The sequence below is a fragment of the Callospermophilus lateralis genome, chromosome 1, assembly GCF_048772815.1.
Source record: "Callospermophilus lateralis isolate mCalLat2 chromosome 1, mCalLat2.hap1, whole genome shotgun sequence".
Classification (NCBI taxonomy): domain Eukaryota; kingdom Metazoa; phylum Chordata; class Mammalia; order Rodentia; family Sciuridae; genus Callospermophilus; species Callospermophilus lateralis.
Window position 1 is genome coordinate 95,433,779 of NC_135305.1, and position 26,660 is coordinate 95,460,438.

General features: G+C 35.5%; 1 protein-coding gene across 3 annotated transcripts in view; it reads left to right on the top strand.

The window, feature by feature from the left end:
* Sugct (succinyl-CoA:glutarate-CoA transferase) overlaps positions 1-26,660 on the top strand; it is a 694,998-nt gene that overhangs the window by 3,633 nt on the left and 664,705 nt on the right. For all 3 annotated transcript variants that reach the window (XM_076864086.2, XM_076864094.2, XM_076864102.2), the window contains exons 2-5: positions 21,302-21,353; positions 22,361-22,434; positions 25,975-26,060; positions 26,566-26,616. In XM_076864086.2, the coding sequence (XP_076720201.2) occupies positions 21,302-21,353; positions 22,361-22,434; positions 25,975-26,060; positions 26,566-26,616 (263 nt within the window). The remainder of the gene's footprint in view (positions 1-21,301; positions 21,354-22,360; positions 22,435-25,974; positions 26,061-26,565; positions 26,617-26,660) is intronic.

The window sequence follows — 26,660 nt, forward strand, 5'->3', positions numbered from 1 at the left end:
ATCTGTGCTGCAGAAACCTTGTGTTTACTTTCATCTTGTAAATAAATGCAGAGATTAAAATGTATCATGTATTTTTGATGAACGCTTCTCAGCATGTACTTACTTTCTTAGAAATTATTATGTGTACACTTAGAGCATGATTTTTTTTTTTTTGGCTACTATTTTTTTTTTTTGGATTCAACTCAGGGACACTCAACCACTGAGCCCACATCCCCAGACTTTTTTTTTTTTTTGCATTTTATTTAGAGAAAGGATCTCACTGAGTTGCTTAGAAGCCTCATGTTGTTGAGGATGGCTTTGAACTCTCGATCCTCCTGCCTCAGCCTCCTGAGCCGCTGGGATAGAGCATAATCTTTTTTAAAGAGCATAATCTTTAATATTTCCTGAAACTTTCCCGATTATCTCTTTTCCTTATAGAGCTGCCTCTTGTCAGCTGTGTCATGTTAAGGTCTTCTAGTAGTGGAAAAGTAAATGCCTCTCTAGGATGTAAATAGCTCATTCACTGATGTGGTTAGGGCTGCTTTGACCATAATAGATCACTTAACTCTCACTTAATATTCTTATTGAAAAAGAAGAATTAAAAGTGACTTGTTTTCAAGAGTCTCTAAAAGTCAAATTCCACTGCTTCATTAAAATTTAATCTTGGGCTGGGGTTGTGGTTCAGTGGTAGAGCGTTTGCCTAGCGCGTGCGAGACCCTGGGTTCGATCCTCAGCACTACATAAAAACAAATAAAATAAAGGTATTGTGTCCAACTGCAACTAATATATATATATATATATATATATATATATATATATATATATATATATATATATATAATTAATCTTTTTATTTCAAAGTATGCATAGTGGCCAAGCATAGGTGAAATGTTTTATACAATTTACTTCTTTGTAGACTAATATATTTCACCCAGGTATAGCACAGATATTAGTGTATTAAATCATACTTATAAAAAGTTTTAATTGAAAATAATAAAACTGCTGACAGAATACTCCTACATGAAAAAAATAAGAGCATATGAATATTGTTTTTCAGACACAAACACTAGAGGTTTGTTTTAAAATGAGTAAATAAAATTTTAATATCATTAGAATCTTCATTTTTGTCTTTTTCCAGTTTAAAAAAATGCACAGTTGCCATGATTTGAGTGTCCTTTCCAAAACTCACGTGGAAATTTAATTGCCACTGTAACAGTATTGGAAGATGGGGCCCTTTAAGGGACCTTTAGTTCATGAGGGCTCAGCTCTCATGATGCATTAGGGAGTAGGTTAGTTATTACAGGAGTGGGTTATTAGAAAAGTGAGCTTAGCTTCCTTGGCTTTCTCTTGTTTGCCCTCTTGTCCTCTTGTTTTCTGCCATGATACAGCACAAAGGTCACATGCAGGCATCTGCTCTCTTGGACTTCCAAGCCTATGGAACTGAGAAATAAATCTCTTTTATAAATAAATTCTGCAGGCTGTAGTAGTCTGTTACAGCAGCAGCAGATGAACAAAGATAACACTTTTTTGTGTGAAAAATGTAAAATTTTTTAGGAAAATAGAAATTTTTAAAAATTGACATTTTATCTAAGAAGCAACCACTTAACACTTAAATAGGAAAAAATAAATCTTAGATAGTTTGACTATTTAATAGGAGAAGAAAAGCTTTTTAAAATGGAGAAGATAATTATGAATGAATAACTATATAATCTGAGGTTGGAAAAACATAACACCTATGTAGAAAAGAGTTAATATAGCAGGCCTCGCGGGCTGCTGTTTCTGAAAGACCATCTTATAAATATGGTCTCTGGGAATTTAGCACTAGCGTTGCTTCATAATTAATGAAGGCAGTTCATGATGTTTAGATGGTTTGACAAACAATGTAATTTATGGTAAGCATCTGCTTTTCTTCTGGGAGTCTGAAATTTTAGTACATGGTAAGTAGAGTACATATGTGAATGTCCTCAATAAAAATCTTGGGTTCTGAGTCTCAGGTTTTCCCCAGAACATGCAATATGTATGTGTGCATGTACATGTATACACACACACAAACTTTTTAAAATAAATTACGTGTCTGTCTATCGCCTTTTAGGTTCTCTAAGAAACCTGTGCATGAATTTTTTCCTACAGTATATGACTGTGTCTTTCCCTTTTTGGTCCTCTTATATGTAATTTTGCTGTAATAAACCTTAGCTGTGAATAAAACCATATGCTGAATCCTGTGACTCCTAGCAAATCACTGAAACTATGGGTAGTCTTGGGAAATCTTGAGATAATCCCAAATGCCATAAAAGAAATTATTTTTTATTTTAAAAAATGGAAAATTGAAAGCAAAGAAAAGACAGGAAAATTTACTTTTACTAAATAATGACTGATAAAAAGGTTAATATTTCTACTACCTAAATAAACTATACAAATCAATAAAGAGAAAAATAAATGTACCTGTAAAAATATGGGCCAATAACAAGAATAATTTAAAAGAAAAGGTATGAAAATCTTTGATATACAAATTAATGACAGTGGCATGCAAATTTTTACTTTTCAAATTTATGATAAGTAAACAAAAAATCCCAAATCAAGATTATATACAGGGTTATGGAAGATGATAGAGAACACTGTTTTCATACATTGATGGTACATATTATATATAATCTTTCTGGTAGGCTATTTGATAATATATGTTAAAAATTTTAGCTGGGCATGATGGTGCAATGTGTAATCCCAGTGACTTGAGGGGTTGAGGCAATAGGATTGCAAGTTTGAGGCCTGCCTGTGCAACTTAGTGAGACCCTGTCTCAAAATAAAAATAAAAAGGACTGGGGATTGGCTCAGTAGTAGAGCACCTCTGGATTAAATTGCCAGTAAAACACACACACACATACACACGCACACACACACACACACACACACACACACAAATTTTAAAGCATTTGCAACATTAACATGGCTAGGCCACCCCAAGGCCTCCCAGTGTCTGTAGAAACAAGGATTCCTCTTCTCTATTCTCTCAAATTCTCAACACCAAAATGATTAATTTTTATCTGTATTACTTGAAGAGAAGTCTCTTGAAGGATTCAATGGCTCTTCACCCAAAATGAATCCAAAAGTTTTCTCTAGAGATCTCTTCCAGATACCCACTGGAAGCTATTAACAAAAAGTAAACCATAAAACATATTTTGTCCCACAAACATATTCACTACCACATTTCTTCCATGCTGTCCCTTCCCTTCCCTTTCCCCCTAGTTATTGCAATATTCTGTGAAATAGGGCTCAATATATTTTTTACATTAGAAGGAGCTCCTTGTATTCACAGTCTAATATTGGAATACCCCACTGTCCTCCTTCTGGCACTCCAATCCTCATGTACGTTTTCTTCTATGCTGTGATAATTATAACTTCTCAAGTTCCTAGAAAGATGTTTCATCAACCTAGAGTGCCTAGAGTGGGCTCTGTTTTGTCAGTTGTCCTCTGGAGGGGATTTGCATATGAGTCTTGGCTTTGACCATTCTCCTAGAGGAGAACCACTTTACCAATATTGAGGAATTCAAAGGATCGCTTGAGTTTGTGGTACTCTTACATTCAACAGTTATTTAGGGGGAAGTACCAATGATTGAACCCAGGGGCACTTAAGCACTGAGTGACATCCCCAGTCCTTTTTATATTTTATTTAGAGACAGGATCTCTGCTAAGTTGGGCCTTGCTAAGTTGCTAAGGCTCTGAATTTGGGATCCTCCTTCCTCAGCCTCTTGAGTCACTGGGATAACAGATATGTGCCACCATGCCCTGCACATTCAACAATTTGTAACTATCATTTTCTCCACTAGTTTCTTATTCAACCACTTCTGATCCTCGGGACAACTACCTAGCTTCAGGGTGGACCATCGAAGAAGGCTGAGCATCTAAGAAATTTTTTCTTCAGCTTGTGGATTCTGGATTATAAATTTTATACCTATGAACATTGAATTATGAAATCTATACATTGGTACTGTTTCCTAGATATCTACATACCAATCTATTGTAGTCTAGCTTCTAAAAGATTTTTGAAGAACAATTCTTTGCCTGTTTTTAAGTTGATATTTAAAAGTTTTCATCATTTAGGTGAAATTTATGATAACTCAAATGAGGGTAAGACCTGGGACATGTGAGGAATAACTATCTCTGTAGAACAGAAGAAATCAGGTTAATTGGTTGTAGATTGGTTGTAGAGAAGAATACATATGGAGGTTGATCTGGAAATTTATTTCTTCAAAATGATTTATTCATCCTTTAATAAAGTCTTTACATACTCTAGTTTGAAAAGACTGCTTCTAAAGGGACAGTAAATCAGTCTAATCTGAAAGGACTTTCTAGTTGTTGGTTTTGATGCTGTGAACTTAGAACTCAGTGTGCCTCCAATGCTTGGCATCCTTATTAGTCAGGATAGGCTAGGTCTTGCTGCACTACAAATTAGCCCACAATCTCAGTGACTCAATGCAACACTAACATGTTTCCTGCATATCTTGCTGTACTATTTGAAATGTGTAGTCCCCAAGGGTAATAGAGGATTGGAGGATTTCATGGGATGCTTTTAAGGGTCAGGCCAGGAATTGGCTTTTATGAGTGCTGCCTGTCTTATTTTCTATACCCATTGTTTGACCCCAACCTAACTGCAAGAGAACCTGGAAAACATAGAAGAACAGAAAGATTGGGATTAGCATTGATTTATACTTTGATTGTGGCCTGATTTAACATTGACTCAAAAGCCCCCTTTCTGACACTTTTTATATCATTCTTCCTATAAATTTCTCAAGTTTTCATTAAAATAGTATTGTCCAACAGTTCCAAAATCTGCTTAGTTGTAAATTTTACAATAATAGCAATGTTTTGAAGGGAAGGGAAGTTCTAGGAAATAAGGTGTCAATACTTGTTGAATCATACATTATTCATCTAAACTATTATCCTCCAAATGTCCCTAAGCAGTGTAATTGCTTCATACCTTTAGCATTACTTCTGCACTAAGTACCTTTTGGGGTTTATAGTAGGATCTGAAGTACCATAATAGCTGGAGTCTGATTGACTTGTACTTTTTGAACTTCAGTGAGAATCAGTAAGCTGGTGTTCTTGGTGGAATGCCTTTAGCTTTGTTCTGTAATGCCAATTTACCCTGAAGCTTAGCTAAGAATCTCATCTTACATCTACAATTATGAATGGCATCTCCTAAATTATTACAGGATAAAAGTAGTTTATGATATCACAATTAGATTTTTTGAACAAAAATGGTATGACTGTATATCCATTCATCCATCCACCTGTTTTTTTTTTTATCTCCAAAGGCATTTGCACCCAAAACACTAGCAATTATGAGCTTTGACAAAAAATGAGTGATTTTAGTTTTGTTAATTTTATTTATCTATATTTTCTTAAAAATTTTTTGGTGCTGAATTGTTTATTTAAAGAGAAACCTTAGAAATTAATTGCAAAAGTTGAGGATATTTTTTTACATTCTTTCTTACTATAACAGGGACTTCAGAAATTAATATTAATTAATTGAATTAGGTTAGTTTCTATTTTATTATTATTTTGCTTTGAGATGGATGACACTATATTGCCTATATTGGTCTCAAACTTGTGGGCTCAAGTGATCCTTCTACTTCAGCTTCTTGTGTAACTGGAACTACAGGCTACATGCATGTGGTGCTGTGTCTGCTTTGTATTTTATTATTTATTATTTATAGACATTTGATTTTTAAACATTTGAAGCTGGTGATTCATACCCTCTTCCCCCTGGGATTTCAGAAAAAGAACACTAATTAAAAATTATTATCTCACAGGATTGTTTCATGAAGGTTATATTAGATAGAAATAGTGTGGATTCATGGATAAAAGAATAATTAATCTGTAATTACTATCAATATAAACACGAGTTTGTTTGTTTGGGTTTTAGTGAAGAATAGAATAGAAATGTCCTTGAGTCCAGGGAGGTTTCTTAGTTTCCTTTTTCACAAACCTTGCTTATTTCCCAAAAACCTAGAAGTTGAAAACAATTACTTTCTAGCAGTCCACAAATTATAGTTTCCCTGTAATGTCTTCCAGTTGATTCTGATTTCCCTGGGACACTACCCTCCAGAATAACCTGCCATGCTATTAGAAACAAAGCTTCTTTCATGACTTCTAAGGCATTCTAGAAAAAGAACATCATGCTAGCTATTATAAAGCTTCAGAAGATTAAAAGAGCATGCCTTGAAGAGATGTCCATCTTTTGTTTTCTCATTCATAAATTCAGGTAGTTAAGTTCTTTTGTAAAATATCAAATAATCTTTTTGGTGTATATCACATGTTATATTTGACATTGTTATTTCATAAGTTTGTTTTATGACTTGGCCTTTTTTGTGTCTCAGTAGTTGGATAGTTCAAGTGGAGAGGAATACCATGATTACTGTCACACAGATGAGCCACTAGTGTTGTCATCTGTCATTTATCCCCACTCTGGTGCTGCTCAAGTTTATTTGTGTTGTAGAAATCCTGGGTCCAAGTACCAGGAAAGTCATAGCAAGCAGCTCTGGCAAGCATCGAATTGATGGCTGCTTCATTATAATTATACTTCTCTGCATGGTTGCCCAGCTATATCATCATAATAGCTTTCCATTACTAGAGGCCAAATAAGACAGAGGGATATACAAACTGGCTCAATGCATTTCAACAAATTATAATTGATGCCTTTCCCCACTGCTTTTCCCCTTATAATCACCTTCCACTTCTACCCAGCTTATTAATTCTTTCACAAATGGGCAAAATACGGCTCTGGATATCCTTTTAAAGAATAGAGCATTGAGAACTGTATCATTTTTTCCTTAAAATAATCAAATATATATTTTTTTGTTTTCAAGTCTGAATTTTAAGTTATTTGAATAAATGGTGTGACTGTAATACATATATGATGATGATAACAATTGCAAACTGTTAGTGAGCATTTACTATATGCCAGGAAGTATGCTACACACATTACATACAACATTTCATTTAAGTCTTATGGATCCTATGATGTGGGTGCTTCAGAAGGGGAAAGGGAAGCTCAAAGAGTGAGGTGATTTCACAAGTGTTATGTACAATTTGTTATATTTATATAAATACATTATTATGTCGATTATATGTAATATATGTAATAATATAAGTATGTAACATATAATTTATTATACATAAATCATTCTTCAATAAAATTGTTTAAAAAAACTTAAATACAGCAGAAAATCAAAACAATTCCTTTGTGATGGTGCACACTTGTAATCCCTGAGGTTGAGGCGGGAGAATCACAAGTTCAAGGCTAGCCCATGTTTAAAATTATTGTATATTGTATTATCTCTTAGGCTAAGTATCCTTTTTTTCTTCCTCCTTCCTCTCAGTTTTGTTGGCTATTCTTGAGCATGTACTCATCAAGGTGAATTTTTAAATAAATTTTATCAAGTTTTCTTTCCCTCTTCTTCCCCTGTGGGAAGTAGTAGGGTCTTCTTCTCCAATTACTTTTTTTTTTTTTAATGGTGTCTTGCCATTTTTCCCAGGCTGCCCCTAAACTTCTGGGCTATGATGATCCACCTTGCTTGGCTTCCCCTAATTTCCCCTAATTTCATTTTGATGATAATGTGGCATTCAGTGTTGTCTGTAGAGTTCTCATGGCTGGCCTCAGGCTTCCAGGTGAGCTAGCCCTGTCTTTCTCTTGCCTCTTTAACATGATCAGTTCTTTTTATTTCACAGTAATCATGTTCTATACAATCAATAATAAGAGTGAATTAGTGTCAGTTGCAGTGGCACACTCCAGCAAGACGGGAGGATCACAAGTTCAAGGCCAGCCTCAGCAATTTAGTGGGGCCCTGTCTTAAAACTAAAAAGAGCTGGGAATGTAGCTCAGTGGGAAAGCATACCTGGATTCAATTCCCAGTAAAGCCTCTCTTCCTCGCCCAAAAAGAGTGAATTAGTGAATACTGAATACTGTACCATTGCTCCTAGAGCAAATCAGGGTTAGGTTTCTGTAAGCCTCTGTTCACACATTTCCATTAACTCATTAAAATATATGCTTGTTTTATGTGTGTTTGTGTTTAAAGACATTTTTAGACAAAATATTGTTTATTTATTAACACTGATTTAATGATCAACAGCTCAATAAATCAAAATTGAATAAAGCGTATCTAACACATGTATTTTCTATGTCAGGCACATCTCAGCTATGCTGTGCTTAGTAATTCCAGATAGCACTTCAGCATTACTTTTGTGGGCCATTTAAAACATCAACACAAACACAAAAATTTGAAAAAAATGTGAAAAATTCCACTAATTGACACTTTACAGTGAAAGCTGAAACAAGAAGACTGAAGGTTGCCTAGTTTGATCTCAGCTGAGAATATATGTATTGGTAACTCAGTTTTTCTGCATTCTCTGTGTGTTCAGAAGTTGTAGAAGCATTGTGTGTAGTGATTTTGAGGTTGCAAATGATATATATATATATATATATATATATATATTTATTTATTTTTGAGTTGGGATCTTGCTATGTTTTCCAGTTTGGCCTTGAACTCGTGATCTTTCTGCTGTAGTTTCCTGAGTTGCTGGGATTACAGGCATGCATCACCATACTTGGCCTTTTTTTTTTTCATATATATATATATATATATATATATATATAAATATAAATATATGTGTATAATATACAATATAAACCTTAAATATATACACGTATATATACATATATACACTAACATATACTTATATATATATATATACACACATATACATATACACACACACATATATATGTATATATAATTTTTTTTCAGTGCTGGGAATTGAATCCAGGGCATTATACATGCTAAGTGAGTGCTCTACCACTAATATACATCCCAGCAAAAGTAAATTTTAATGAATAGTCAAGCTATCGAATAAATGGATTGACTGTAATTTCTCTTTGATGCTACTGCAATGTGTGTAAATAATGAATCAGTAAAAGCTTCAGAGTGGCAATATTGATAAAAAACATTGCAGGAGGCGCTGGGATTGTGGCTCGGTGGCAAAAGTGCTTGCCTCATGGGTATGAGGCACTGAGTTTAATCCTCAGCACCACATAAAAATAAATAAATAAAGATATTGTATCCATCTGCAACTAAAAAAAAAATTAAAAAAAAATATTGCAGGGGCTATGCAGTGGGAAGTTCATGGGATGATGTTCCACTGTGTTGCTCATGAATATGATATATAATGATATATAATATTGAATAAGAATAGTCAATGGTCAGCATTAGAAGTGATGGATCCTAATCAAGGTCTGGTTCAAATGCAGAGACCACACCAGGAGGCTAGCACATAGAAATATTAATGTGCACTGAAGGATATGGAAAATGACAACCACCCAAGATAGTGTGACCCAGGAGGAGGGACAGAGGAAGAAGGTAAAATATTGATCCTTCCCCAATAAATCCTTTCCCAGTGACAAGACAATTGGTGGGAAGGAGGCAAACATCAATTCTAAAATGGCAGTCCCTCGTAAGAGGACAAACATTGATCCTTTCCCAGTGACAATGAAGCCATACATTAATCCTGTCCTAGTGACAATACAATGACCCCCCTCTCCCCCCAGGACAAGGTAAGTACTGGGCCTGAACCTTGGACCCTCCATCCTTTCTCAATAAACAAGTTTCAAATTCTCACAGCCTGTTTGCTGAGTGCCCAAACTGACACATTCTGTCAATAATTAAGTCACCTCTCAATGTAACCTATAAAAAGCCAGGCCCCAGTTGTAACTGGTGGTCATTTTCTACCCAGAAGGTGAGAACCTCCGCTGCCTGACTCTGCTGCAGAATGAAAGACATAGCTGATCCATGAAGTCTGCTCACGTCCCAGTTATTTGTGCTTTCATTATATCCAACCTCTTTTTCACATCCAAAACTGTGCCGAAACTGTTTTGGTTATTTTTTGCTTACACACACCATCAAAGCCTAGTTCAAATGTAAAAGACCTTGAGGCTGTCCTGTGGGAACACTCTAACCAACTTGTTTGTCCCAGAGAAGTGGGAAAATGGAAGGTGGGAGTCAACCCAGATGGGAGTTACAGGAAGGATTAAAATTCAGCCTAAAGAACACAGCCAAAACCTTTTCAATACCTATTTAACATAGATTTTGTACCATGCTCTACCCAATACCATATAAGCCCCTAAGCTAGCACACCAAAATTGTTTTTTCTGCTCTCTGGTCTCCTCCCACATGTCAGTGTTCTCTCTCTTCTCAATTTAATAAATCCATTTACTCTTCCCTTCTGATATTATTTGTAGATTTTATTCTTGAAACTTGCAAGACAAGAACCTGGAAGAATATTGGCAAAGCCGGGAATCTAGTTTCATCTCAGAGCTCTGGTTTCAATATGATATATAATTTATCTTTTCATAATTAACCTTGTAGAACTTCTGAAGCATAGGTAGAACTTTGATTTTAAAAAATGTGAAAATTTGCTCCAAGGTCTTACAAAATAATGACTGTATTGATAGCTTTATAGTATAAATTATATAGAAATAAATTTTATAGTAGAAATTATATCACTTGCTAGTCAGGGATTATGATCCGTTATGGTAAAAGTTAAGCTATCTTGTAAGAAAGAGATTGGATGTGATATCTCTGGGTAGTTTGGAGAAAAGGGTCCACTGTGCAGAAGGCCATCAGGAGTTAATAGTGCTTCAAAGGTCAGTTCACACTGGAGTGGTAACGGGTGGAATGGTGGTGGTAGGGTGAGGTGTGTCTTTTGCAGTTTAATGTGTGTCTGAGACCTGATTAACAATGGCTTCCAGACTCCATTTTAGGACCCCTGAACCAGTGTTACTCATTTTGAGTTTTTTCTTTGACACTCATCCTGAGTGTTCCCTTTTTCCTTCTCCTCCTTGAATGACTCCATATCTTTTTCCTATTTATCTTGTTGATGATTAATTTTAGATTACTAAAAAAACTAGTAATTACTTTTAGAACTAATTCTCTTAGAAAGTTATATTATAAACTCCTTGATTATCTCTATAAGTAATTTTTCTCTAGAAAGAATGTTGCGAGGGGACAAAATTGTGACATTGCAGTAGAGAGGAGAAATAATGTCCACGCACTTCTGCTCCTTTCAATGCTTTATTCACTCAAATTACTCCATACAATTTCACTCTATAGGTTCTTAATCAAGAAAACGACAATCCTTAGTGCTAGGCACTGCAATAGACATAATCAATTCACAGTAAACAATTATAGATTAATTAATTGACAGCAAACAATTCTAGATTAATTCTAAGCACTGCAAAACACAATTAATCATGATGGGCTAATGACAGACATTCCCTCTGCGTGCTAAGTTCAAAAGTCTTAAGCCTTAGGCTTTAAGTCCAGCAGATGCACACTCACTTAGACTGTGGTGATCAGGTGGGGAACCAAGGCGGTCTTTTCCTGGCATGGAGTGGACGACCAGTTGAGGAGGGGATCGTCCTAGGGAGGAGTTGCAGCTCTCACCAAGGCCCAGACGAGGTGGTAGAGTTTGAGAGCGGTGAGGTCATGTAGAGGCTCAGGAAATGATGACAAGTGATGGGATGTCAGGTCCTCGTCAGGCTCTCCAGCTCGAGTGCCTCCTTGTTTCAGCTCGCTGAATCCCTGTTTATTTGTCTATCATTTATACTAAATTTGTGGGGGGGGTTGACCTGCCTTTCAGTCATTATCAGCTACCACCAGATTTCTCAATGACATCATTTACCCTGAGGTCAGAAACATCTGGTCTGGTGGTCTCCACCCTGATCTTCTGGCTTTTCCCTCTTATCAGGCGAGAACAGCCTGCCAGGGTCTTCACTCTGTTTATCAGGGTGAGGGGAAGTAACTTGTTTGAGGCCATACTGGAGGGATCTGTGGATGTGCCTGGTGAAACTGCAGGTTAAACTGGAGTTTTAAAAATGGAGTTGCTTAGGCTCAGGCCTAAGGCCATCCTAACAAAGGATATATGGGAGGTAAAGATTTTGAAAATATCCATGAGTGAAAATATTGTTTTTACTTCTCTCGTGGCTCATGGCTTGATTGGGTTTTGAATATAAGAGAGAAATATTTTTTCCCCTAAACATTTAGAAAGTTTTGTTCCATTTTTATTTTAGATTCCACTGTTGTTGAGAAATCCAGTGTCACTCTGAACAACAATACTTTATATAAAGCCTGCTTTTTTTTCCCTTTGAAATGTTTATGACAGAAAAATGTCAGTCTTCCATATTTTTTTTTAGAGAGAGAGAGAGAGAGAGAGAGAGAGAGAGAGAGTGAGAGAGAGTGAGTTTTTAATATTTATTTATTTTTTTTAGTTTTCGGCGGACACAACATCTTTGTTTGTATGTGGTGGTGAGGATCGAACCCGGGCCGCACACATGCCAGGCAAGAGCGCTACCGCTTGAGCCACATCCCCAGCCCCCCAGTATTCCATATTTTTAAAAAAATTTTTTTAGTTATAGTTGGACACAACACCTTTGTTTTATTTATTTATTTTTATGTGGTGCTGAGGATCAAACCCAGTTCCTCACACGTGCTTGCCAAGCGCTCCACCACTGAGCTACAACCCCAGCCCCAATCTTCCATATTTTTACAGTGATATGTTTTGTTGTGCTTGGTGTGTGTCTTTTTAAAATCTATTATTTGGGGGCATGAAAAGGGACTCTATGCCTTTTCAGTTTTAAGAAATTTATCTCAATTATTTGCTTGGTAATATTCTCTCTTCTGTTTTTTGCTGTCCCATATTATTGTGATTTTTTTTTATATTTTTATGTTTTTTGTGTTTCATATATATATAAAAAATATATGTCTTTCTATCTTTCTGCCTTTCTATTACATTCTCATTTTTAAAAATATTTTTAAATTTCAAAGCGAGAGTTTTATCTTCTGAACATTCTTTTTTTAAAAAAGTACTTTGTGCTGTTATGGATGCAAAATCTCATGATTCTAAGTATATCAATGACTTTCTTTTTAGGGAGATAAAATTTGCATATGGTAAAATCCTCTTTTTAGTGTACAGTTCTATGAGTTTTGACAAATATATGAAGTCATGTAGCTACCACTATATTTAAGATATAAAACAGTTCCCTTATTCAAAATATGTAATTATTTCATTTCCCTGTACACTGTCTTTGTTCACTTTGGTCTGTTTTCTATGCCTATCATTTTGCGTTTTCCAGGAGGTGTTATAAATGGAATCACAGTTAAAAAAAATATTTTACCTGTCTTATTTGTTTCCTCTGAGTTTCTTTTTCATGTTTGTTTTGGTGGCCTCTCTTTCCTTGACAGAGGCTTTCCCCACATTTTGCTGATTCTCAATTCTTCCCTTGTATGATAAGAGATGGTCATTAAGGAACTACTTAGATACTGTGCAAATGGACAGGGCTTTGTTGAGGGCTGAATTATGCTCCCCTCCAATTCATATGTTGACTCCTTAACCTCCAGTAGCTCAGGATGTGACTGTATTTGGAGTCAGGGCATTTAAAGAGGCAATTAAGTTGGATGGAGGCCATTGGGGTGGGCCTGAATCCAGTCTTTCTGGTGTTCCTATACAAGAAGAGATTAGGACAAACAGAGGGACATCAGAGTTGTGAGAGCATAGAGGGATGACCAAGTGCAGAGGCAACACGATAGCAGCCTTCTGAATTCAAGGTGGAAGGCCTTGAGAGAAACCAAGCATGCTAGCGCCTTTTTTTTTCTTACATACATGACAATAGTGGAATGCATTACAATCATAATTATCCATTCACAGCACAATTTTTCGTAATTCTGTATATAAAGTATGTTTATGCCAAATTATGCCATTATACATGAACTGTCCTTTTTTTGTTTTGCATTACAATTTCTAATACACCTTTATACCACAATTTATCATATCTCTGTTTGTATATAAGGTACGTTGACACCAAATTCACATCTTCATACATGCATTTTGTATAATGATGAGGGTCTCCTTCCACCATCCATGCTATTCCTCTTCTCCCTCCCTTTCCCTCCCACACCTATTCCCTATAAAGGTAATCTTCCTCCCGTGCTCTCCCTCCCAACCCCATTTTGAGTCACCCCCCTTATATCAGAGAAGTCATTCGGCATTTGTTTTTTGGGATTGGCTAACTTCACTTAGCATTATCTTCTCTAATGCCATCGATTTCCCTGCAAATGCCATGATCTTATTCGTTTTTATTGCCGAGTAATATTCCATTGTGTATAAATGCCACATTTTTTTTTATCCATTCATCTACTGAAGGACATCTAGGTTGGCTCCACAGTTTACTTATTGTGAATTGTGCTACTATAAACATTGATGTGGCTGTGTCCCTGTAGTATGCTGTTTTTAGGTCCTTTGGGATATAGTCCGAAAAGAGGAATAGGTGGGTCAAATGGTGGTTCCATTCCCAGCTTTCCAAGGAATCTCCATACTGCTTTCCAAATTGGCTGCACCAATCTGCAGTCCCACCAGCAGTGTATGAGTGTACCTTCCACCACCCCCGCCCCCATCCTTGCCAGCACTTGTTGTTTGTCTTAATAATGGCTGCCATTCTTACTGGAGTGAGATGGTATCTTGGAGTAGTTTTAATTTACATTTCTCTGATTGCTAGAGATGATGAGCATTTTTTCTTATATTTGTTGATTGTATATCCTCTTCTGAGAAGTGTCTTTTCAGGTCCTTAGCCCATTTATTGATTGGATTATTTGTGGTTTTTTTGGTGCTTATCTTGTTGAGCTCTTTATATACCCTAGAAATTAGAGCTCTATCTGATGTGTGACGGGTAAAAATTTGTTCCCAGGATGTAAGCTCCCTGTTCACAGATTATTTCTTTTTCTGAGAAAAAAAACTTTTTAGTTTGAATCCATCCCATTTGATGATTCTTGGTTTTAATTCTTGTGCTATAGGTGTCTTATTAAGGAAGTTGGGGCCTAGCCCCACGTGATGGAGATTAGGGCCTACTTTTTCTTCTATTAGATGCAGAGCCTCTGGTTTAATTCCTAGATCCTTGATCCATTTTGAGTTAACTTTTGTGCAAAAGAATTTGCAGGAAGTAGTTCTTAAGTTTGAGGAGATAGAGAGGAGAGAAGATTCAAGAATATTACTTAGGTTTTTCCTGCTTGGGTAAAATGAGCAAGTGGGCATGCCATTCATTGAATTAAGGAACACAGGGCAAGTTTTGTGAGAAGACAGAAATAATACATTAACTGACAATGATGGAGCACCATGGCTAACTGCTTATAAGGCTTTGCTTTATTTAATTTTTTACAATCTTATAAAAATAGGTACCAGTATTATCCCTATTTTATAGATAAGGAAATCAAGATAGAACAATGTGAACGATGAAAATAGAGTAGCAATTTGAATGTGTGTCACTGTAGTTAAGTATACATCTCAGTTTTCCTTAATAGACCATGGAATAGGAGAGAATATGATGGCTTTTGTCTTAGTCTGTTTTCTGTTGCAAAATACTTGAGACTGATAACTTAAGGAATATAGGTTTATTTGGCTCACATTGCTAGAGGTTGGGAAGTCTAAGAGTATGGTACCAGCATCTGGTGAAGTCTGTTGCATCATAACACGGGGAATGCATCACATGGTGTGACAGAGTGAGCTTGATAGCTTGGATATCTCTTCTACCTCTTTTTTTTTTATTCTTTTTACATATGCTTGTCAGTAGAGTGTATTTTGACATACATGTATCATAACTTCCTATTCTTGTGTTGTACATGATGTGGAGTTACACAGTATTCGAACATAGGAAAGTGTACTATTGATTCTACTGTCTTTCCTATTCCCATCCTCCATACCTTCTCTTCATTCCCTTTGTCTAATCCAATGAACTTCTACCCACTCCTTATCATTTGATAGCATCCATATATCAGAGAGAACATTTGGCCTTTGGTTTCTTCTTCCGTTTATAAAGCCAGTAATGCCATCTTGGGGATCCCACCCTCATGACCTCATTTAACCTTAATTACCTCCTAAAGGTCCCGCCTCTAAATGACATTAATATATGAATCTTAGGATTAAGTTTCAGCACATACACGTTTTATTTTTATTTTTTTTTCCATTTTTTATTGGTGCATTATAGTTGTGCATAATGGTGGGATTTGTTGTTGCATATAACAATATATGTGCATATAACAATATAATTTGGCTAATATAATTCCCTAATATTTCCCCTTCCTTCTGCTCCTCCTGCCCCATGGTCGTCTTTTTCCTCTACTCTACTGATCTCCCTTTGATTTTCATGAGACCCCCCCCCACCGCTTCTTTTCCTTTTTCCTCTCTAGCTTCCCTATATGAGAGAAAGCATGTGACCCTTGACCTTCTTCTGAGTTTGACTTATTTCACTTAACATAATGTTCTCAAGTTCCATCCATTTTCCTGCAAATGATATAATTTAATTCTTATCTATGGCTGAATGAAACTATTGTGTGTGTGTGTGTGTGTGTGTGTGTGTGTGTGTGTATGCATACATACCATATTTTCTTTATCCATTCACCTGTTGGTCGACATCTAGGCTGGTTCCATAGTTTGACTGTTGTGAATTGTGTGCTATAAACATGAGTATGTATGTATTGCTATAATATCTGGAACATGAGCTTTCGAGTAACACTTCAAATCATAAACTTTCCTGACTGTATCTTTATAGAATTATTAGCCCATATGGGGAACAAGGGTTACTTAATGGGAGTTCCCATTCATTTCCTACCTATCATAGCTATTCTAGTCCCTCTTTCCTCTACCAATTCAGATGTGAAACTCAACTTCTTTTCTTTGATTTCCCCATAACCACTCACACAGAGCACTTGTGTTTGTGCTGAGCTTTACAGAATCAGTTTGATGATTTTGGAGAGGTACTATTTACAACTTGGAGTATTTGTTATTTTTTAAAGCTATTTGGTTATCTTTCTTTTTCCTTTTTCTTTTTGGTACTGGGGATTGAACCCAGCAGTGCTCAACCACTGAGTTTCATTCCCAGAACCTTTTATTTTTCATTTTGACATAGGATGCTTGCTAAGTTGCTTAGGGCCTCACTAAGCCTCACAAAGAGGCTGGCTTTGAACTCACAATCCTCCTGTCTCAGCCTCCCAAATTACTGGGATTACAGGTGTGCACCTCTGTGCCCAGCTGATTATCTTGCTGATGGAAGTTTTCCCTGGTGATTTTTCTCTTTTGTTGCCCAGTTTCCTTTCTTTTAGTTTTCCTTTCTGTTCTAACTGCTAAGCTTACCTGCACCCCCAAATTCCCATTGGCTTCTTTGAGAAAAATGTTTCACAGTGTCTTTGATTAATTGTTTCTTTATTCTACCATTTTCAAGCCCTATACAAGAGAGAGGGGAAATGTGCTGTCAGGAGCTGCCACATTGGGACCGAGCACCCCTTAGCTTTGAGCGATCAGAGTGTGGAGATGTGGCAAGCCAGCCATGGGCTCTGTGTGTGTGAACTATGAGCATTGAGCGCACAGGGTGGACTGAACCAATGTTGCCCCTGTGTTTGGGCGGGCGACATATGAGTCTTTTTGATTGCTCTGCCTATGATCCCTACACAGCATATGAGATGGATGTGGCCTTCCTAGATGTCACTCAACCTGCTGACAGCAAGACATCAGGAAGCTAGACTCAACCCCCTGAAACTTGACCCCTTTCCTTATTAGAATGGCTTCTCCCCAATAAAAGGGTTCAGCACGTGCTCTTCACTCTTTCTTGCCTGCCTTGCCCGCCTTGTGGGAGCTGTGGCTGAGGAGCTATCAGGGAACCCAAAGAAAAGGTACTTTCTGTGTCTGTGTCTTTATTTTTTCCCAAAATTCACTTGGAGTGACCCTGACTGGTTTAGTCATGTGACACAAAAATGAGCTACCTGACTTTGAACATTCTGGTCTCTTTTATAAGCATGCTAATTATCAAGTATAAGATAAGAACCATATGATCATCTCAATAAATTCAGAAAAAGCATTCAACAAAATACAGCACCCCTTCATGTTCAAGTATATGGATCCCTCCCTTCCTCCATGCTTTAACTTCCTCACAGATTCTTTAATTCCTGGTGAGTGCCTACTGTGTGACAGCTATGGTTCTAGACTTGGGAATGCAAGATTGACAAGTCCTGCCCTATTGAGATTGTATTCTAGTGAGAAAGATGGTAGTAAAACTAATATATCAGCCTACAGTATAATGTAAGGTAATAATACTTATTATAAAGAAAAATAAAGCAGGAATAGAGATTCAGAGGGGTTCTGTTTTAGGTAGAATGATCTGGCAAGGTCCCTCAGTGTGATATTTAAGCAGAAATTTAAATGAAGTGAGAAGAATGGAAATATATAGCGGAAGAGAGTGCCAGTCCTAGGGAATAGTAAGTGCAAAGGCTGTCACATCTTGTGTTTTCTGTAAAGCAGTTATTGAGACCATTAGAAAGGCAAATTTTGGGGGCAGTAAAATCAGTTAGAAGAAAAGGAAGAAAATCCAACTGGAGGGAGGAGCTGTCAGACTGCGTGTCGACCTGTCAAAGTCTGTGCCAGCCTTGTGGGGGGTTCCATAGCTGACAGCCTGAGGCCCACTACAGCACCTCTGCAGTGAGTGGAGGAAATGACTAGGCCTTATTTTCCACTCTGCTCAGTCATTTGACCATGGACTTCTCTGGTCAAATGGCATATGCTTTCAGCTGAAGTAGGCTGAAGTGAACTCTGACTAAGCTGATACTGGAGGTTGTAAGTTAAACATGCTTTCTGTATGTGGACAGTAAATCCTTTCTTGAAGAGCAATCTGCCCAAGTCCCTAAAACATGATCAAAGGTCTGTAAGAAGGCTGGAGAAGAGTGAGAAGGAGAGTGATAGGGAAGGAGACTGGAGAGGCAACCAGGGGCCAGAATAAGCAGGATCTTTTAGGCTGTGGAAAGATGTTGGATTTTTTTTTTTTTTTATTCTGGGGACCGAACCCAGGGAACTCTACCACTGAGCTACATCCTTAGTCATTTGTTTTCTGAGATAATATCTCACTAAGATGCCTAGGATGACCTTGAACTTGTGATCTTTTTGCTTCAGCCTCCTTAGTTGGGATGACAGGTGTGTACCACTGTGCCTGGCTATGTCTTGCATTTTAAAAGGATAACTGGCTGCTACAACAGGATGCTTCTGCCATAAGCCATGATTTCATTTTATTTATTGTAGTCTCACAAATCATCCCAAGACAGTATCTTAAAACAATACTGGTTTATTTTTTCTCAAAGTTCTGTGGGTTAACTGGACAGTCTTTAGCTGGATTTACCTGAGCTTACTGATGTGGCTGCAGATAGGTGGTGTTTGGGGTGGGCCTGGGTATTTTACATGGCTTTACTTATATGTCTGGGGCCTCAGCTGGGACTGCTGCAATGACTGAGATGGCCAGGTCACTTTCCATGGGCTCTGTCATCTTGTGCTTTTTCACATGAAGCCAGAAACATTCTGAAACATCAAGCCTTAGGAAGCAAGCACTTATCCAAGCCTCAGCCAGTGTCAAGTCTCTTGATGTCCCATTGGTGAAAACAAGCAAAAGTCCAAGCCCAGAGTCAACATGGGAGAATATGCAAGGTTATGTATATCTAGAATTGTGATTCATGGGTGCTGTAGCTGTAGTAATCTAGTATGCTAAACATTCTTTTGGCTCTTTTTCATTTTCTGATCCTCTGTTCATCAATTTACCATCTGATTATAATTTGTTTTTCCACATAAGAGTGCTTACAAGAAAATAATGCATCAATCACATGGACTTAAAATATTTTCTATTGCTTTGACAGTAATTTCTTATAGTATTTGCTTATTTCAAGGAGTAACATTCAGTGTATGGAGTTCTAGTGTTCATTACTGTAGTAATGTGGTCTTTGGACCCCTAGCTAAGAATCATTGTACTCCTTGTGGTTCATCTCAAGCCTATGAGAAAATGTATGAATTCTAACCTTCATTCTTAATCTGCTTGTGATAGAGTTACTTTGAGAATTTTTTAAAAAATATGTTGAATCGAGTAACTCTCAATCATTGCTGATGGGAATGAAAAATAGTACAGCCACTTTGGAAGACAGTTTGGCAGTTTCTTACAAACTAAACATACTCTTACCATACGGTCCAGCAATCACGCTCCTTGGTATTTACCCAAATGAATTGGAAACTTATGTCCACACAAAAACATGCACACAATGTTTATAGCAGCTTTATTCATAATTGCCCAAACTTGGAAGCAACCAAGATGTTCTTTAGTAGGTGAATGAAGAACCTGTGGTACATACAAACAATGGAATATTATTTAATATTTAAAGGAAATGAGCTATGGAGACTTGAAAAGATTTAAGGAAACTTAAGTGCATGTTACTAAGAGAAAGAAGCCAGAAAGGCTATATTTATACTACATTTTGATAAAGGCAAAGAAGTTAGTGAAGTAGGAGATGAATAAGTGGAGTGGAGCACAAGGATTTTTTAGGGCACTGGAACTATTCTCTATGATAATATAATAGTGATTATATATCATTATGCTTTTGTTAAAACTCATAAAATGGGCAATATCAAGAATGAACCCAAATGTAAACTATGGATTTCAGGTGAAAATGATGTATCAATGCAGATTTATTGATTATAATAAATATACTACTCTAGTGTAGGATTTTGAAAGTGGAATGTTATGCATATGTGGGAACAGAGTTCCTCTGGAACATTTTTGTACCTTTCACTCAAGTTTGCTGTTTGCCAAAACAGTTCTAAAAATAAAGTCGATTAAAAATAACTGAAGTGATAGTTCCCAATTTTTCCCCAGAAGGGCTTGACCTCAGTCATTATTAGGTCATAATGACTAAACTATGTAAGTCATTTGGCTAAAATTTGATTTTGTGATTTAAATGTTGATTTTGAACATGTTTGTTTGATGTGTTATTAATGTACATATCAATTTAGCTGATGGGTGAAGAGAAAAAGGGAAGTATGCGTATGATTGTAAACTGTTCAATATACTTTTAAGATTCATTATTTCCTCCCTGTCTTGAGAGAACAAATATTTGGAGATCTTTGTTATTGCTTTTACTATCCTATATATTACATGTCACTATTTTAGTTTTTATTTTTCATTAGAAAAAATATTTCAGTGTGGCTATGGATGCTATTAATTGGGAATATTTTATTATTAGAGGCTTTAGTGGACATTCACTGGGATCAGGGTGAGGTTTTGTGTTAAGCAGAATCATTGTGAAGAAAACTTATTGTTTTTGATAACAATAGAGACTACATAAAACTAAATGTGGAGAAATCTGCTTTGTTCTTTCTGAAAAGTATTAATTAATATTCTTAGAATGTTTTTGTTTTGTTCCAGATATTGACAACGTGAAGCCATTGTCAGGTGTAAAAATTCTAGATCTAACAAGGTTTGTATTGTTTATTTATATTTTAGTGATTAGTTTTTCCCTTCTCTCAACAATTTTTAATTACTTTTTTTGATCATAGGGGGATACTTATTGCTTATGTTCAAATTTTGGAGAAGGAGTAAAGAAAAATTCCTGGAGTCGCACTATTCTAAGAGACAATTAGTGTAATATTTGTGCATTTTTGTCAATCTACACATTCATATATAATTTTAAAAATAATTGGAACTATATTGGAATTACAGTTTTATTGGCATTTAAAGCATACAACAGTATTTTTTTTAGTTTTATTTGAATTTTTGGCAATGCTTTTTTAACTTTTTTGTTCCCTAAACAAACAAACAAAAAAGCATAATTATTCTTAGTCTTATACATCTACCAGTTGAAATACAAGATATTTAAGAGCTTATGAAATGCATTAAGAAAACATCTGACTTGGGCCTTAAGGACTTCATGAGATTACTGTATGGGAATAGCTAAATATACAGTTTCCTTTTGAATATTTTTCTGTTATTAAAAATTAAACAGGTCTAGGATTGTGGCTCAGCGGTAGAGTGCTCGCCTAGCACGTGTGAGGCCTTGGGTTCAATCCTCAGCACCACATAAAAATAAATAAAATAAAGATATTGTGTTCAACTACAAGTAAAAAATAAATATTAAAAAAATTAAACAAAAAATGTAAGATGATATTGTATTATATAGGTTTTAGTTTTAGTTTTAAATTACTTAATAATTCCCCAGTATTTCACATTTATAAATTAAGCTTCCTTGGATACAAATATTTGCCTCAGTTTCAATTTCTTCTTCAGGATAGAATTCTAGAAATAGAATTACCAGATCAAAGGGGATATACTTTTTTAAAGCTCTTGATACATATGGCCAAATAACAGTTTCTACAATTTTGATTCTTGCTAGTATTATATAAGCTTATCTGTGTTGATGGACTATTAAGAAAATAATTAATAAAAAATTTCAAGTTGGTCTTTTTTTTATTATTGTTAACATTGTAGAGTGCTGGCAGGACCTTTTGCTACTATGAATTTAGGAGATCTTGGAGCAGAAGTTATAAAACTGGAAAGACCAGGTAAAGCTATTGCTTGTTTTAAAAAAATAGAATCAGGCTAATAAATATGTTTAGCAATTCCTTAAGTTTCCATGTTTGGATATCCTATAAATGGGATGAGGAGATAATTTAAATGATTATTTTCTTTTTTCCACTTCTTGTGTTCCTCTGAACCTGTGCTTGTGATCCCTTTTTTACTCTATAAAGGTGCCAAGAACTAAGACTGAAGTTAGCACCTTTTCACATACCTGAAACATTCTGTTAAAACATATAATAACAATGATGATAAAAACAATTATAGAGCCAGGCTAAGTTCTAAGCCCGTTGCCGGACTGGGGTTATAGCTCAGTGGTAGAGTGCTTGCCTAGCACTTGTAAGGTACCAGGTTTGATCCTTAGCACCACATTAAAATAAAGATATTGTATCTATCTATTAAAAAAAGAATAAACCCTGTTGACTTTAATTTAATCTTTACAATAACCATATAGGCTGATATTATTCCTTGTTTATAAATGAGAAAATAGAAGCATAAGACACAGAGGTAAAGCAATATGTTCAAGCTTACATAGTTAGTAAAGAGTATCTAGGTTCTCAGCTCAGTTTCTGGTTTTTCTAGGCTCCATACAAGCTGCACCATTGAGATTGAGATTAGAGTGAGTGTGACTACATTCCCTGCGCATGGGATGAAGGGATGGCAAAGACAAGGGCATGATAAAAGGGAAGAAATAAGATACAGAAGGAGGAGAGAAGGAAAAGGAATCAAAGCCCATCAAAATCAACCCAAATACCCTAACCTGTCATTCTATTCTATTTAAAAAAAAATAAAAAAACTTTACCACTTTAGAGTTTAGAGGTTTTGAGGCGGGGCTGGGGATGTAGTTCAGTGGTAGAATGCTTGCCTAGCATGTTTGCGGTACTGGGGTCAACCCTCAGCACCACATAAAAATAAACAAATAAATAAAGGCATTCTGTCCATCTACAACTACAGAAAAATAAAAAAATAAATAAATCAAGGGCTTGAGAGGACAACATATCAGCTTATATTATTTTTTTTATCTCACATCTTTCTAGTTTTTTTCCTTCTTTTCCCATCAAATACATGTCTTCTGTATATGCAATTTTCACTTTTATTTGGTGCTTTAAACATTATGGTGATTAGTTAATGCAATTATTGATAAAGTTGCTTTGAAAAGTATCTTTGTTGTGTGCCATTTCTTTCCACAAGCACTTTAGAGGTACAGATACTTTCTTCATGTCATTATTCTATAGACAGCTTATCTTGGAGTTATCAAAAATTAGTATTACTATTTATGTTCTAAGATTTAGTCCTTATGGATTTGGAACAGAATTCTCAAATTAATGAGAATGGTCTAGTGCTGATTAGTGTGCATTTATCCATAAGGCTCATAGAGATGAATTTATAATTATATCAACATTAATTTACCATAAGTGATAAACCATATTTTAAAGTAGAATATTTGACCTGGAAGATTCTATTTCCTGCTAATCAGATCTTCCTATGAGGCCAAAGCAGTTAGCAGAAGATTCTCTGATCAGCATAGGAGTATTATATATTATTGTATTTTATCTTGTTATATTCATCTGAGCCCGTGTTTATCAGTCTCAGATAATAGAAGTGCCTGGAGAGTCCTGCTTTCCTGAGACATTTGCTTCATATATCCAGTCAACAAAGTTTATCACTTTCTGTCATTACTGGATATATACTGAAGAATATTTATTTTTTTAGCTGAACACTCCCCACTCCAGTTGTTTAAAGCTTTTAATTTATACATTTTGATTTGATTTCAACATCAGAGCACCTCCTGATTTCAACCATTGGTTTTCTTGTGTCTTCCTTTCTTGTATGGAGCATCCCATCTAATTTTTCTTTCTATTTCAGTTGGTCACAGTTTAGTAATTGTACTTACATTACTTTGATAAATTAATATTCCTTATTTACTTATCCCTGTTTCTCCTTTGTACTTTAGGTTCCACTATGAGGAGAACTTTCTTTGTCAAGGCCTTTATTACCTCTCAAACACCTAGCAGGTGTTTATTGCTCCTTTTTTGGCTGATAAACCCTCTTGCCCAATACATTTTAATGTTCATAATATATATTCAATTGTTATGGGTTTTTGAGATACTTACTCAAGTGGATATGAGGAAAAATGACTAGTAGCAGTTTCATTGAATGCAACTTGATAGTATTTCTAAATTCTAGTAGACTCTCTTTTTATGTCTACTTTTTCATTTCTTCAATTAAATAAAATTTGATTGCATTTTCTGACTTAGGACTTATTCTTACTTATGTAATAATAAGAGCATATCAAACTTAAGTATAGTTTTTATCTTTTCTTTTAGAGTTAGCAAATCCATATGTGTAATCTATAATGCCTGCAGAACCTGGCAGGGAATGTAAGTGAGTGAAATGGGCTGGAAGGGCAGCAAATGAGGCCACTGAAACTCCAGATTGTACCTATAAGCAGGGATATGAGATCAGGAATTTTGGTCTTTTGTTCATTGCATTTTTGCCCTGGATAGAGCAGTATCTTCACTTAGCTGGTGCTCAATAAGTGTTGAATCAATGAATGGATTGAAAAACCATTTAAGAAAGGCTAAGTTTTTACATGAGATTTCCAGATTTTGAAATCTTAGCAGATTGTTAAAAAACTTAGAAACTCTGTGGGTCGAATAAAACATGTTTTCAAGCTTTCTGGTTTAATAGTTTGTGATCTTTTATCTTATGTTTCAGGTCAAATGACACTGATCTTTCTGTCTTTCTAAAATCATGGCTATATTCTAAGGATAAGAGAAGAGGAAAGCTTTCTTAGGCCTCCAGAGTAACTTCTGACCTATTTCCACCTGAGAGATGCATGCAAATATTTAAACTAAATGAATCTCAACTTTATCTTGGCATTGTTGCTTCTCCTCTTCCTTCTATTTTAAAATATTGTGAGTTTTTAAAAAAAGGAAGTGGCTGGTGATTCTGAGAGGTCCTATCATATACCAAATATCTGGGCCTTACATACATTTCTCACAAAGTCACTGATGGGCTTATTATTGGGTAGTTCTCTTGGTGGACCCTTGTAGTTCATTCTCCCCAACACCCTCCTCCCTGTCAATGTTTTGAGTATGTCCTTCCATTGGTATTTAGTATTTATTGCTTTGTGTAATTATTGGTTTATGTCCTGTTAGAACTAATACTTCTTTTCTATTCTTACTTGTGCACTCTATTTCTCTTGTGGGTTTTTAAAAAATAAATAGATTTAATTTTTATTCTCTTTTTCCCTTCAAAAAGATTATGCCTTGATCCATCTCAAGAGAGTAAATAAAGTTTAATGGTTAATAGATTATACCATTTAAATGACTAGAATTTAAAACTTTATCCAAGTTCATAAATTCTTTACTTTTTAGAGGGCTGGTGATAAAAGTTAATTGTTATTGCCTGTACAGATAATTATAATGGTTAATATCTGACACTAATACTTATTCAGAACTTATAAAAATCTCTCATGATGTTTTGGAGCTAAGAATTAATAGCTCATATTGTTATTTTTTTAGGAGCTGGTGATGATACACGAACTTGGGGGCCACCTTTTGTGGGTACAGAAAGTACATATTTTCTCAGTGTTAACCGAAATAAAAAAGTAAGGATATCATAATTTCTTTTATTTTTGCATTATTTGTGTAGTTTTTTTATTATCACAAAGCTTTGGATAGCATCATGGCTTTTTTTGTAGATATAACTAATATTTCAAACAATATGAAGTTTTCTTTATTCATCAGTTATCAAATAGAAGCAGGGATTTTAAAATTAGTCTTCTTTCTCTATTAACTTAAAACATTTCATGAGAATTTATAGTGGAAATCATTTTATGAAAGAGAAATCATTTGATTCTTTACATTGTTTTAGAGAATGCTAACTCTCTAATACTCATATTACTATTGAAAACCATTTATTATAATCCTTGATATCATTCTGATAGCGAATATAATCAGTAAAAATGATTTAATAATTCTTCATGAGGGATATAATTTTGCTTTAAGAGGAGAATTTACGATGTGAATAACTCTCTTGTTGGACTGTCAATAATAAAAAAATCCTTTATGATAATATTATATATATATATATATATATATTTTGATTTTTAGAGCATAGCTGTTAATATCAAGGATCCAAAAGGGGTGAAAATCATCAAAGAGGTACAGTATACTCTATGGAAGGCATTTTGCCTACCACTTGTTGT